Below are 13,441 nucleotides of genomic sequence, written 5' to 3' on the forward strand. Positions count from 1 at the left end.
ATTATTGAACCGCTGTTTCAAAACGTCATCAGTTAAAAAGGTCAGTGGCAAATATTCCCAGTTGGACATAAATAACTCTTGTAGATCTTGTTCTTCTTCTCACACTGGAAGGCTCTAATTTCCATGATTTATGCTCACAGATAAAACTGTTAAGTGAGGTGATCTGCCAGCTAAACTGCCTGAATCTAAAGCTTTTCCAATTATGCAGGAAATCCCGTTAAGGAAAAGGTTACTCTGGTTCTGTGCCCCATCCTACAAGAATGGCAGCAGTTAATGAGATTTTCTTAATTGAGCCAGCAGGGAAAAGGGAACGCTACCGTCTTAAAACCCTTGCTAATCAGGTGTCAAGTATTCAAAAATGTAAAAAAGAAAAACGCAACCTCTGTCTCAAACATACTGTACGTAACTCAAAATAATGGATATAAGTGTAAGAGCTGAACTATATCAGCTTTGCTATTATATGCAACATTATCTCTCTCCCACCTTATGTATGAATGAGATTTATTCGCTGGTGCTGACTAATGAACTTACGGCTGAAATGGAATAAAGTGCTGCTTGTCCTCATCGTCCAGTTTGCCTGTTATGATGTCAGTGATATCCATTACTGTAGAAAAACAAAACAAAAAAAACAAAGGGGGGGGGGTTAAAACATCTTCAAGGCCTACATAGTGTACACAAACAACTGCACATTAAGTCCAAGTCAGAGATGACTGACATGTTTTTCTTCTATCTGCTGATTATGAAAATTCCCCCCCGAAAAAAGAAAAGCGAGCCAAGGCGAACGTGCATCAAAACAGATTCTTGAATTTTTCAGTCCAACACACTCCAGCTAAAGCTTGATGAGAGACGAAGTGAATTTTTGTAGTGCAGTGACTGCTCCTTTACTCTATTACCCTGCAGGCCAGAGGTCAGCCGTATAAAGCCATTAATAAAAGGCTCAAAAATATGGCTTTCCATCACGCTGTGTACCGCAGCAATGATGATGATGTCAAGAGATAAGCTTTCATAAATCAGACTGTCATTTATATTCCCTTCAAGTGGCACAGGGAAAAAGACATTGAAAGAGGGGCATAATTTTCTCTGTTGGATAACTGTGGGCAAAACGCCAATCTAATTAGTTTACAATACGCTTGGCAGCTTGCCAACAAGAGATAAATGAAACTCTAATTCTTCCTTCTGCTTTAGCCGAACATCTCTGATTTTTGGCCAAATATATTTATTCATTCGGGTAAGGGCTTTGGCATAAAACTCATTTAGAGCTCCAAGAGACATAATAGGGGATCTGTTCTCAAGCCTTACACTAAATAGTGATATTCAAAGTTATACAACATTTTGAGATAATCTGTGTTTCTAAAAGGATAAGCTCTGCATTACTACATTGTTATAACTCATGCCTTGAAGTTATGTTGTATCAGCAGGTTGTCAGGCGTTACTGTGTACTACTTCACCTGCCACTCCGAAGGGTCTCCTCAATCCAGATGTGAGCTTCTTGGTGTTGTTGTCTCGTAGCTCCATGCGCCCCACTCTGACAATCTGACACACAAAGCTGATTTTCTCCCTTTTCAGATCTTCGCTGCCCAAGTCCTAAGGAGTGCGGGAAAAGAAATTATATAACAAAAAATTTAAAAAAAAACTACTGCCTTGGAGTTGCTACACAATGACTTATACTTTAAACAGACTTGCGACATACCTAACTAACACATTCAGTTTGAAATATTTCAGCTTAAACTCCATATGCACCGACTCAAAAGCTTTTATTTGAGGCAACAGCAATTCAAGGCTGAACAACGGACGAATTAATAGTACTTTTTCCAGGTAAAGAGGAGTTTGTTTTAAGAAAACAGCTTCATCTGTATCTGTAGCAACTGTTAACTTTCTAGGGGTAAAACCTTCCTAAACTAGTAAAATGTTCCCAGTGGGTGCACGCTGACCCTTCTGCCCTTGGGCTTTCATTAGATAGAGGTGACTGCCTTGGTAAATATAAAGAGCCAGCCAAACTCTTTCTGAGAGAGCTTAACAAACACAGGCTCTGCAAACAGGCTCTCACATGCCTCATAACATAGCTGAATCAACAGCTGCCAACCACAGCAAGCGTGCGCACACATACACAGGAGCAAACAGACACACATTCCCATAGGCAAACACGCTCACCGTGAAGACTGCTCGTAGATTATGAAGCTGATCTATGTCCTTCGCCAGGCCTGAACTTGACCATTTGACTAAGTAGTTTTCACTGTGAGGGAGAGGTGACAGAAAAAGCATGACAGTCATTATCACGGGTCTCTGCAAACTGACATATTTGCATTGAAATATCTATGACATATGTGAAACACGGCAATTCGTAGTGTTACAGAGCTGTGAACACCTGAATGCAGGTAAACTTGGAAATGAAAATGCAAGAGTGATGCTGGACGCAAAAGAAATATTCCACAGCGAAGATGCTCCACTGATGATAATTTGCTATCGCAATCCTAAAACAATTTATCAACCCCTTTATCAATGGGCCACAGTAATAGAAAGTTAAAAGCTTAAATGCTGAAAAAACATTCCTGTGTTTTGTTACACATGAGTGAGTAAAGCAAGGAAACACAGAGAAAGTGGCACAGACATCAGAGAAAAAAAAAACAAAAACTTGCATCGGTTTACCTGATAAACTTGGAATCTACAGGGTCATAGAGAGACATGAGCACCTCTGCATCCTCACCGATCTTACACACCACATTCTTAAGAGTCACGAAGAGGGCAAACGCTGGCGTGGAGGCAAACTTTGCTTGCCTTGTGAGATCAATATTCTGCTTCTGAGACTGTTAGAGGTGGGGGAAAAAGCAATATCACTTAATGCTGGCCACTCTTTCATAGCTTTCTGTCACATACACGATTCCCTCAGGTTTGTGTAGTTTCAACGATGAACCAGTCAACAACATCAGCATATGCAATAGAAATGGTGTGTGTAGGTATGGCTAGCAGCTATACACAGGATCAGTCAGCCACTGCTTCTATCTCTTTTCTGAGCATTTAACAAGTTCAGTAGCAAGACTGGACAAGGTCTATAAAAAAAAAAAAAGAAAGAAAGAAAATCACATTCTTTCAGAATGTACTCCATGCAGGAATGAAAACCCTTTACATTCACTTGATTTCTAGGACTGCATCTACAGTAAAGTGGACTGATTGTGTGATTTCCTGGACGGCCTTCAAGAATATGCCAGGGCCACATCATTAATATTCATCAAGTTGACCCGGGCACTTTCTTATTTCCAATGCATATGCAATATAGACCTCGGGATGACAAGGTCACGTAAGAAGAGACCACATAACTGCAGGGCAGTTAGCGTTTGGCCCTTTCTACATGCTGGCAGTTGACATTCAGGTGAGGGATGCCACGGATATGCCAAGTAAAGTAGACAAGGAAAGTGACTGAGTTCATGACTTCCTGAGGAAACAGTCCAGCCGCTGGGTACCAGGTTTGGCCTTGTTTTCCACAGTTCCACATTACGGATTTTCTGGTACTATTCTTGCACTGAAATGCACTTTATTTGTTTGATATTTTTAATGCCTGTGCAATTGTTACTTGCTAGATATCAGTCAAGAAACAAGTAGGACAACACCCTCTAGATACTTTAATGCTCCCATGGAGAAAATTAGAACAAAGTCTCTTCACTCTCAGTTTTGAAACCTATGGGATTTTGTAACATGCAAACACCCAAATCTAGTTCACTGCACCTTTATCAATTATGTAAGTGAGGTAAAATAAAGTTAAGCTGTAAAATAATGAAAACAATGCAAATGGGGCGGCTGTAGCTCAGCTGGTAAGGCAGTCGGGCAGGACACCTAACCCCAAGTTGCTGAGCACCTTGCACGGCAGGTGTGTGTGAATGGCTGAATGAGAAGCGCTTTGGGGCTATATAAGCGGCCATTTAACATTTATAACACAAGCGGTCATTTATAATCATGCTGGTGGTATTTGGCCATTAATTCATGAGGTATTTGACAAATTCATAGAACCAGGATTGAAAATTCAAATTAGTTTATTTCTGCTCAGGGTGTTGGAGTAGCAGTACAAAATCTCACAGAAACCCATCCAGGAGTGAAACCTTTCAGTCTAGATTGTTAGACTGCTATTCAAACTAAAAATCTTAAAAATGATTGGATGTGGGGATGAAGAACACAGCTGCAGATGAAAGCTGTCTTTAATAGAGGCAAAGAAGTGCCTGTATTTAACAAATAACTTGTATGAGGAGCAGTGATGAGCCATCTACCCTGCAGTATTTGTTTTTCTAATGCAAACACTGTAACATGTTTGACTCTGGCTGAGATTCAATGAGCCAGAAAGAATGAGATTAAGATGTGACTACATTTACAGCGTGCACTAATCAGCTTTTCTTTAATCTTTAATACACCAACTAAATAAAAACTAGAGAATCACGAGTTTTGTTGCATACGGAACAGGTAAGACTGAGTTGCTACCTTCTCCTCTTGGATTCGGTCCTCAATTTGTTTGGAGGCTGCCTCGTGTGCTCTGAACAAGCTCACAGTGCTTGTAAGCGATGGGTCCAGTATGTTTCCATCTTTGTCTCTGACCACAAGATCCAGGTCCAAGTACCTTGCAGGAAAATAAAGAACAGTTAAAAAGTGCCAGAACCTTCCAGAATGAAAACAAGATAAATGTTCCCGAATGTATAATTGCATTTGTGAAGGGAAAAAAACACTACATTTACTGTATCCTGCCACTTACTTTGCCTTATTGTCTACTTAAATAAGATTAACTCTGCTGTACTGGTTTCTTTCAAGTCCTAATTTGTTCAACTCTTTCCTCTGTGGAGGAAGTCAGCACAGACAATATCACAGTGCCAACATGTTGTGAATGTATTTCATCTCCTCATCTCTGCTTCTGCAAAGACAAAAGGCATTCCTCCAATGGGCTAAAGGTTTAGAGTTTCATCAAGGGAGCAGAATGGACCTTCACAATTTTCATTTTCAACTGATTTTCCAGGCCAACTGCAGACACCGCAAGAGCTGTCATTTCATGATGAAATACAGCGGGGTTTCATGAAGTTAATCCCTTCACTTTGTCCTCACACTAAGTGATGACTGGTCATCTTTATTGACCGACACTGCTGACCTGCTCCAAGGAGGTTCAAGGATCCAGGAGGCTATTTTCTGGATACATATAAAAATAAAAAGAATATCCGCTGTGGGGACGCCTCTAGAGACCAGATCCTCACTTGTTGCCGTAGTCTATCTTGGAGGTGACTTTCTGTTTAAGCTCGGTGAGCTCGTCCTGAGGGAGTGTGCCAGACAGTATCTGTGAACGCCATTCGATGAGGTCGTAAATCATGTCTCGAACACAGTTGAACATCTCCCGCTTGTCCCCCTGTCAGCAGAAACAGACAGAAAAAGACAGTGGATAAGACACTGGAGAAAATTTTAAATGCCCAAGTGTTTTGTCTGGACCATCAACTGTTACAAGTCTAAAGTACAGAGAAAGCAAATGGCCAGGTCTGGTTAGTTAGTCATGTCATTAGCATCAGGTGCAGGATGGCAAATTATGCCACTAAATGTAAATAAAAGGCCAATATTGATACAGGTAAGAAGAATATGTTAAAATGTTTTTATTTTATTACATGAAGTTTCCCAGAACTTTTTAGATAAAGGTAGTTTGAAACTGTATCGTAAATTTGTAAAATAATTACTATTTTCAAGCATAATAGTTCATCATTGTGTATCTCACACACACACACACACACACACTCTATTAGTAAAAGGTAAATGTAAATTTACATTTTGGGGGGGGTTGCGTCAGGAAGGGCACCCGGCATAAAAACTGTGCCAAATTAACATGCAGCCAAATGATTGGCTGTGGCGACCCTGAACTCACAGGATAAGCGGAAAGGACAATATTTTTTTAGTAAAAGTTCCATAATAGTAGTTATAAATAAAAATATAAATACAATCCTCAGGGAAGCTAGCAGTATAACAGCCATTAGTGATTATTTTCTCTAGATCACACTGTTAAATCTCCAACAATAGCTCTTTACAATTATCTGACATCTCCCATCATGGTAACAGGTCTGTATCTAGCTGCCTGTCTCTTACTGTCGAGTAACTTGTTGAAAAATAATGTCAGAACTGTGGATTTAAAATGAATTCTAAGTATAAATTCTTTTTTTATTATTGCAGATAATTGTTTCTTATGCAACACCTTGTGGGTGGCTGTGGCTGTTCGTAGAGCAACTGCCTATTAACCCAAAGGTTGGTGGACAGCTGTCCAACAATTTCCCCATGGGAATCCATAAAGTATAAATATCATTATTACACACAGTTACACCTGGAAGCTGGATAGTACAACCACAGTCTGACCTGTGTCCACTGAGCAGCTTCACTGGAGCAGTTAGGATTAAAGGTCTAGCTCAAGGACACCACAGTGTGTGTTTTTTGCTTTTTCACTTACTCCACCCGCAACCTTCTGATAAAAAGCTCACTTCTCTATCCACTAGGCCGCAACTGACCTATTACACAAGTTCTCAGAATGAAAGAAAAAGTCTGAACTCAGACATCAAATCCATTTTGATAGCAACTCTAATGATCTTCTGTACTGTACAATATGTTACATGAGTATATGTTTCATTGCTCACCACATACAAGTCCCTCCATATTGTAGCCCATTCCCGCAGTGTGGTCGTAACCTCCTGGACCAGGGGCAACTCAGTGGGAATGACTGTCTCCTTTTGCCTGCAGTGACAGTAAACCAATTAGATTTGATGATTTTGTGTAATTTCTGTTCATTTTCTTCTGCCCAATGAGATCCTGAGTCTAATCGCATATATTGTGTAAGGAAAGAAGGCAGAGAAATCTCTTGAAGATATCAGTTTCTCAAAGCCTTTCATTGCAATCAAAATCATCACATATCTGCCCCTTCCACTGTCAGTATTACACATTTTATCCTGTTATATAAGTGAATTTAGATCAATTTCACACCTTTGTTCAAGTCCTGTATCTGTAATTCTAAGAAGGAAAATAGTATATCAGTTTCTTGAAGTTTGCAGTTGAACTCAAGAACTCTGAAGTTTAAGATTTGTCTTTTTTGATTTGTGCAAGTGAATTCAAAGAAGACAAAACAACAGAAAACAGAGGCACAGTTGTGCAACAAATACCAATATTGATTCATATCAAGGACAGACCTTTCCCACAAAGCAACCTGGCAGGCTGTCTAAACACAAACTACATGACTACACAAACTTCCTTTTTTTAAATTATTGTAGTGAGTAATCATTAACCCTATATACATATCTAACAAAAGTAAAAGCATCTGTCTTGTTTGTGAAGAAAAAAAAAAAACACATTCACATCATTCAAAAGCAGAAGTGTACAAGTACTAACCCGCTGCCCTCGACTGTGGCCTCTTTCAGGTGAATATAACAAGCAGGAAATATGCCCTGGAAGAGGAAGTGATGCAAACAACATAACTATAACTGAGACAGTAGTTGAGCCGCTGAAAATCTAAAAGTATACAGAAAGACCATTTAGTCATGCATACAAAAGCGCTCACCTTTTTGGATTTTCTCCTCAGCCTATGCCCTCTGTACCAGTCTAACAGAGAACAGAATTATGTTATAGGGATGCTGCTTTTCCAATTGAAAAGCAAAACACCTAAAATGCCTAAGCTGCACTAAAGGTAACTTTTTAACAAAGCTGGTTGTAGCACTATCATATTCAAAAATCAAAAACAAGATTAAAAATTGGAAAATGTCAACAGTATGTATCAGTATGAATCACCAGCAGGCAAAGCAAAGATGTGAGGTTGCTTTTGTCAGCGTGTGCAGGATCACACCTTTTATAATCACTACTGCGATTATATTTGGGATTAAATACAAAGCAAAAAGGTTCTAAATCAAAGTCCAACATCGGGGTGTCAGTTCATGCATGTGTCACCTTCATATGTCTCAAGTATGTGCACTGTGTCTCCAATCTGCAGCGACAGCTCCTCCTCTCCCCGGGCATCGTAGTTATAGATTGCTGGAGGAAGATGAGAGAGGACATGATAAGAGGAGGAGATATTACAGGAGGAGGAAAAAGGCAATAAAGTGTTAGGCTCCCTTGTGGCACTAATTGTGTGCCATTCCAACGTGTAGTAGAGGCATCGCAATCCACAGGATGTCCACCCACACTGTCTGACACAGAGATAGTTGGGCCTGGCACCATCAATGCTGCAATATCAACACATTTCAACCGCCCACTGAAAAGAAACCAATAGCGATGGAGAATGCCAAAACACCAATAATGTTGGAGGAGAACAGATTTGTTCAAAATTACAGGAGGGAGACATAATAGATTTGTCCGTGTTCCCTATTTCCTTAGGTGTTCTCAGAAAACAAAACAAACAGGTGACACAAATATTTTTGTTTGTTGTTCACCTCTAACTCTTCCACTGAGGAGTAGCCAACACTACAGATTAAAAAAAAATACAAAACCAAATTTTTATCACCTCATTCGAGTCAGTAAAACAAGTGGGAGTAAGTCTTTGTTTATATTACATGCTGAAGTTCCCCAAATCCAATCTCTCTGCCCCCAAGTGAGTCAGATTAGACTCCCCAATCCTCAGGTCTGAGCCACTTTTGTATGTGGTCCTAGATCCGATTTGCATCTCTGGCAGTGCAATTGTTATATCGGGAATTAATGTGGATTTTTCAGTGTTTAATGACTCCTGTGCACACGCTCAGATGGTCTTCTATCACCAGTCAGTGTTGGCATTTGATGCTGCAGTAAAAATAAATATAAAGACGGAACAGAGACGGGGTAAATAGAGAGACGGGGTAGAAGGAGATTTGTTGGATCTGGAAAAGGTTCTGTTCAAGCCCAACTAGAAGCATGTTCTAGTGAGTTAAATTAAGTTGTGTGTTAGCATCTAAAGCATAGATTTTAGTGAAACAAAAGTCTTCTACTAAAATATTTTTTTTTGAGGCAACCTTAAAGCCCAATGTGAATAAATGAATGTCCATACTATAAGTGGACAAATAAAAAAAATTGTTGATAAATTACAAACACAATAAGCCAATACAAACGTAACTAAAACTCTCTTACACTGAAAGAACTTTACAAAACATTTCTGGACTGGCTTCAAGCACAAAATCACTCCTCACTTCCATTTACACCAAATGTATTCAAAATCTGTTAACAAGTGTTTGAGATATCCTGCTAACAAACAAACAGAAAACAAATGGGGCAGAAAACACAAATCTCCTTGGCAAACGAAAAAAAACTGTAATCAGCAGACTATTCTCTCCAGTGCCAGTGATTTAAAAGCCAGCGCGCACACAGCAGTGTGTCAGAGCTCGAGCAACATGTCGCATTTCGACGATAGTAAAATCCTGCCTGGTGACATTTGTTCTGTCATTCAGTGAGAGAGGTGAACAACAAGTTGCCGTCAATCCAGCAATGACCAACACCGGTCTCTGAAAACACACTACAAGGGCACACATCCACACACACACCCTGTTCAACACTGACAGTATGATAAGTGGCTGTAGAGAGAACACCTGTGTGGAGAAATGACACATAGTGTGTGTTTGTGTGCATGTCTTGCTGAGGGAATTCATGCAGAGCCACTTCAACAGAGGTTTCTAGAGGTGAATGACGGCTTAATTAAAAAAGGCCCTCGCTGCAAACAATGGAGCCCTCCCAGCATGCTGATGGTACATCAAGTAAATCGACCATTTTCTCCTACACTCAAACACCATCTGAGGAGCTGATTATATTTTATTACCATATCAGGATTGCACATAGCAGTGTTTCGTGTTACCACTTAGCCCTTGTAATGAAATTGTAATGCTAGCCAATTATCTAGGCAAAGCCTTTCTGTTTCTGTCACTTCTGCTTCTGGGGTCAAATAATTTATGTATTCTACTCCCACACGTAAGATTAAAGAAGTTCTACTGTGCTGCCTAACTACTAGTCAGACAAATTACGCAAATAAGTTACTTTAAACAAAAGCTACAACAACTGACAATAAGTTACTAAAAGTTGTGTTTTTGAGTAATATTATTTCCACTCGGTCGACAGCACATTTGGTTGTTTTTCCTAACATACAGGTATCGGCCTAAATTAAATCAGTGTGCCAGAAAACAGAAAAAGAGGAATAAAGCAAAAATATGTGGCAGTCGCAAATTGTTAACCTAGAACTTTTAATTATACATGATAATTATACTGAATTATATTCAATTATAAAACTCTCATTACATTTTTAACATAAATGATTAACTGAAAAACAAGCTTGAAAATATTTCTGGTTCCATACACGGGGTGGGGGTGGGGTGGGGAAACGACACAAAACTAAACGCTGACTCACTATGTGTCACATCACAAGACTGCTGGATTGATTGCAGAGCAAACCAATTAGCAATAAAGTCGATGTCAGCTATATTCATGGCATCTTCTGCAATCGAGTTACTGTAAAGCAGCATGTGGTAACACATCAAGGATAAAAAGAAGCTATAGAGTTCTCGGATGAGTCAGGTCACCAGCTGAGAAAAAAAAAAAGAGAAAAAATTGTGGCAAGAGGAAATGTCTCAAAAATCGTGACAACATAAAAGCCAAACACAACACAAAGGCAGAAGATGGGTCAGTCTTCGACCATCACAGACCGCCGACTTAAAAGGCTTTTCATAATTGTTTGCTTAAGAACACCGCAAAAATACAACCACAAAAAAGTAATTAACCATTAAACCGTTTAGTAGAAGGCCTTAAAAGGTTTTTGTCATAAAAGTGTAAGTGCCTAAACACGTGCATGTTTGCAGTGTATTTTGTGATCCCTACAACATTCCAGCAACCCCTGCGAATCCACCAGAACATGAGCCATGGGCTGACAATGAAACAAAGACCTCAGGAAATCAATTGAGTGGTACCACGCTGAGATACAAAAGCTACCTACAGTGGGAGAAAGCAACAGAACAATCAAAAGGGAGGTGGGATTAATCTGTATGCGGCCATGAGAGAGAAGCCTAGTCACCGTACAGCGGGGTGTGCTCAATTAAACTATCATTAAGAGTAGCCAGAAAAGCCTGTAAAGCCATCAGCTGCATTTGTTTGGAAGTGGGTCACAGCTCTGGCTGATTCAGCAGGTTATATAACTGGCAGGTGCACACAGAGAGCAGACCAAATAAAGCACATGAAGCTTCACATTTCAACAGAAAGTGAAACCCCCCATGTCAATAAGACATGGTCTCATATCAAAAGGAATGAGAGCTCAGAGAAGAGTGGAGATTCTCACTGGGCAAGAGGTGCAATTACAAAATGAACACAAACAACACCCTGGGAAGATGCTGACAAAATGACAACCATCAAACACAACCTTGACATCTGAGGCAATGATGGCGCAATTTAACGCAGGAACCAAAGTGATTTCTTGTCACATGGGGGTTGAATGACAGCTCTGATTACTCATAAACCTGTATTTGCATACCCAAGAGTAAACTGATGTCAATTAGGAAGCAGCGAGGGAGAGAAAATCCATCAGTGGAAGAAGACGAAAAGGATGAGGAAGTGGACCATATTCTCCCTGGAGTGTGGCACGCAAATGATTTTCTGGAAATGGGATAAACAGGAGCAACCATTTGCCGTGGGCTCATTACCATACATAACCCTTTTGCATAAGGCTGTGCAAACTCAGAATATTATCATCAGAGGAAACAAGTGAGGAATCAGATTACAGACCTATGCACTCAGCCCGCGCATGTCCACGCCCTCTCCACAATTACAAGCAGCCTCATCTCAACACCGGACTGATTGTAATTCTGTACTGTGGGCTCACTAATAACTTGCACTAATTCACGTATGGTATAACATATCATTAAACTCAGAACAGAATACACACTATGCTGATTAAGGAGAGGTGGGGAAAAATGTAAAAAGAAGGGAAGTGTGTAAGAAAATGCTCCCTGGAAAGAGACTCACCCTCTTGATGTTTTATATGAAGTCCCCGTGGGCTGTAAAGCCTGCAGAGAGAGCCAGGCAAGAAATCCCAGACAAGAGGATTTTCCAAGAGGAAAAGACAGAATGCAGCATGAGAAACTCTCAATCTGAAGACTGAGCTTTTTAGGAGCCAAGCAGACAGGAAATCCTGAAGTGTTTAGAAGCAGAAAGATGACGCCAAGTCCCTGTCCAGTCACATCATATTTCCACAGCAATTACATCTGGCCAGTGTGATAAGAATCCCAGTTAAACCAATATACTTTAGGAGTCAATGTGCAACTGAGTGAGAGAAAAATTATCTAGTAACTTTGGTCCAAGTTGGGTACATTGATTTCTCCCTGTCACTTCACCACTTCATTCAGAAACTGTGACACTGTACCGAGCCCTCAATGCTTCTAGATGATTAGTATGTATAGCACTAAAAATATCGGAAAATATAAAGTTCAAAATCAGTGAATCAGTCCTTTAAGTACGTGTTACCTAATCAATCAATGCTGGTCATGGACTCAGAGACAGAGATTTGCATCACTGAACACAAAACCTGAAATAGTAAACTGAAATGAAACTATCATACTGGAAAAAGTTGTTTTGGCACTAAAGACAAATATAGGTAGTGAAGCAGCTACACTGAAAGACAAAAAGAAGGATTTCAAAAAATCCAGTCTCTCAATAACAAACTTACAATATCATATCATTTTCTATGTACATTTAGTTTTTTAATACAACAGTGTTGGCTTATGCCAAAAGTTTCTTTTCAATATTTGTGGCTTTCACTTTACTACTGTAAAGGTACAAAGAGACCCATGAGAAGCACCTTTTCCTGGCCTTCACAAAGCCTCTGACTGAAAAAAAAAAAAAATTCATAGGCTTTCTCCCAAGAAACAAGTTTGTGTAAAAATTTACCTTGGAATCAAGAAACAATTTTTAAACTGTGTCACAGAGAATCAAAACTGAACCATTGATTCACTGCATGTTTAGAGTCATAAAAAATAAACAGTTTTTATGTAACTGAATTTCTTTGGCTTTTGGGCAGTTGGTCAGACAAAAGCAATTTTCTACATTTGTAATGGACAGTTTTTTTATTTTATTTTTTTGCATATTTTATAATTTCATTCATCCAGAAATTAACCACTATCTTAATTTGTAATATAACCCTGGTCTCCACTTGGATGCCGGTATGCTGCTTTCCTAGATTGCCAGTAAAACTGTTGAGCTGCCCATGATGTGTTCATGGAAGTGAAACTGATACATCGTCATATAACTGAAAACGCTAATAATGGTTTATGGTTTATTTAGCACACGGTTACTTACAATCTTAGATCCTCGCAATTAAACCAACCGCCTCAGTAACAATACAAACACCCCTTTATGACACACGGGGTCCGACTGAGTGTACAGTCACAAAGAGGGAACGATTGTGAGGAAATTGTAATATACAGTAATACTAAGCAAGGGAATATGAATTTAATGCAGTACT

The 13,441-nt window shown here is 39.6% G+C and overlaps 2 protein-coding genes across 3 annotated transcripts in view; one reads left to right on the plus strand and one right to left on the minus strand.

Annotated features, from left to right (window-relative positions):
• Positions 1-13,441, minus strand: part of dock1 (dedicator of cytokinesis 1) — a 165,908-nt gene that overhangs the window by 139,628 nt on the left and 12,839 nt on the right. For both annotated transcript variants that reach the window (XM_067487363.1, XM_067487364.1), the window contains exons 2-11: positions 7,930-8,013; positions 7,547-7,587; positions 7,378-7,433; positions 6,633-6,729; positions 5,223-5,371; positions 4,465-4,600; positions 2,647-2,804; positions 2,152-2,233; positions 1,449-1,584; positions 532-604 (exon numbers count right to left, since the gene is read on the minus strand). In XM_067487363.1, the coding sequence (XP_067343464.1) occupies positions 532-604; positions 1,449-1,584; positions 2,152-2,233; positions 2,647-2,804; positions 4,465-4,600; positions 5,223-5,371; positions 6,633-6,729; positions 7,378-7,433; positions 7,547-7,587; positions 7,930-8,013 (1,012 nt within the window). The remainder of the gene's footprint in view (positions 1-531; positions 605-1,448; positions 1,585-2,151; positions 2,234-2,646; positions 2,805-4,464; positions 4,601-5,222; positions 5,372-6,632; positions 6,730-7,377; positions 7,434-7,546; positions 7,588-7,929; positions 8,014-13,441) is intronic.
• The window catches only part of LOC137105333 (inhibitory synaptic factor 2A), a 90,707-nt gene that overhangs the window by 73,480 nt on the left and 3,786 nt on the right, over positions 1-13,441 (plus strand). The gene's annotated exons all lie outside the window — the stretch shown is intronic.

The sequence above is a fragment of the Channa argus genome, chromosome 20 (genome assembly GCF_033026475.1).
Source record: "Channa argus isolate prfri chromosome 20, Channa argus male v1.0, whole genome shotgun sequence".
NCBI classification, from domain to species: domain Eukaryota; kingdom Metazoa; phylum Chordata; class Actinopteri; order Anabantiformes; family Channidae; genus Channa; species Channa argus.